At 43.0% G+C, this 1,381-nt stretch overlaps 1 protein-coding gene across 3 annotated transcripts in view; it reads right to left on the bottom strand.

The window, feature by feature from the left end:
* bnipl (BCL2 interacting protein like) overlaps positions 1-1,381 on the bottom strand; it is a 12,523-nt gene that overhangs the window by 8,531 nt on the left and 2,611 nt on the right. Inside the window, exons 2-3 of one of the 3 annotated variants that reach the window (XM_014028555.1) lie at positions 1,212-1,292; positions 936-1,003 (exon numbers count right to left, since the gene is read on the bottom strand). The exons of 1 other annotated variant lie outside the window; for it this stretch is intronic. In XM_014028555.1, the coding sequence (XP_013884009.1) occupies positions 936-1,003; positions 1,212-1,292 (149 nt within the window). Of the gene's footprint in view, positions 1-935; positions 1,004-1,211; positions 1,312-1,381 lie in introns of those variants that run through there. One more of the 3 variants, XM_014028557.1, reaches the window with a different exon arrangement.

The raw sequence follows: 1,381 nt of genomic DNA, 5'->3' as shown, positions 1-1,381 counted from the left end.
TTGTAATTATAGATTAACTTGTTTATTTTACTCATATACAGTTTGTATATAATTAATAAAAACAAAACAAACAAGTTAGTCTATAATTACAAATAATAAAAACAAAAGTTTTTTGTTTCATCTTAGTTGGTTCATTTTATAACTTTTATTAAAGTTAGGTAGTGGTTCCTCCATTTTTTCAAAACCACTTATTGCTTGCTGTCCAACTCTGCCCTCAATCTGACCACGTCCAACCACGTTCCCTACAAGCCGTGACCACGCCCATTGGATGTACGACCCCGCCCATTATCCGCCCCCGCCCCGTTCCGCGGTCCGCAGCTGGGGGTACTTGGAAAAAAGTGGCTGTGAATTTGGACGGTCTAGCCTCCTGTCCTTACCCCCTGTGTACGTCATGTCACCTAGCAAACGTGACGATGCTAAACAAGCAAAGTTAGATCGAAATTAGAAAAACATGAATATATTAGTGTTACTCATATCATAAAACAATAAAATAAGGTAATATTTGAAGAACTAATTGTCCCACCGTGGGATTTTGTTTATTTCTGGTTTTTTTCTTGACCAAAATAGAATCTAAAAACATGCTTATATACAAATAATAAGTGTTAAAAATATAACCCCTAAAAAATTGTAATTTTCATATTGCCATACTTTTATTTCAAACGTATTCTTTTCTCTCGTTTCGTCTGCCACTAATAGCATTAAAAAAATCTCCGGTCGGGCTGCAATGCATTATGGGATATGGTGGGCCAGGAAGGATCCATCAGACCTGTCCTTCAATCAGGGCCAAATGAAGGACGTATTTGTCGGCTGCATCGGAGGACTCTTCAGTTTTGGACGTCCTCCGTCGCGGCGCTGTGACGTATGCAACCGATGAATTTGGCCTTCAGAGGACCCGGCCCACCGTTTTGGACACAGCCAGAGAATCTAAGCCTCACCTGGCTCACTGTCGCCTCCTGCTGGACTCTCTGCCTCCACTTGAGGGTCACAATCCTCCGGGAGTGGCCTGAACCACAGACACAGAACAGAAGCTTTGTGAGGCAGGAGTCCTGTACTGGTCTGTGTAAAAACCTCTAAAATGTTCTGGTTTTTTAATGGACCAGTCTCAGGTTCCTTCCTAGTGCAGTTATTTCATAAAGTTCCAGGTTCTGTCTGTAAAAATGTGAATTCAGTTTCTGTCAGGTTAGGGTCAACTGGAGGGTCACAGATCAAACCTGGGAAACTCATCGTCCTGCCACTCCTCTCTCAGTTCCAGGTCCTGGATGTTCTGGGGGCCTGAGGCTTCAGGGGGGGTCCTGCAGCAGTCAGACACACATTGTTCAACTAGACTTACAACCAACTGGAAAGGTAACACACACACACACACACACACACACACACACAC

The sequence above is a fragment of the Austrofundulus limnaeus genome, unplaced genomic scaffold (assembly GCF_001266775.1).
Source record: "Austrofundulus limnaeus strain Quisiro unplaced genomic scaffold, Austrofundulus_limnaeus-1.0 Scaffold778, whole genome shotgun sequence".
NCBI classification, from domain to species: Eukaryota; Metazoa; Chordata; class Actinopteri; order Cyprinodontiformes; family Rivulidae; genus Austrofundulus; species Austrofundulus limnaeus.
Note: the sequence above shows the minus strand (reverse complement) of the source record. Positions and strands in the feature narration are given on the sequence as shown.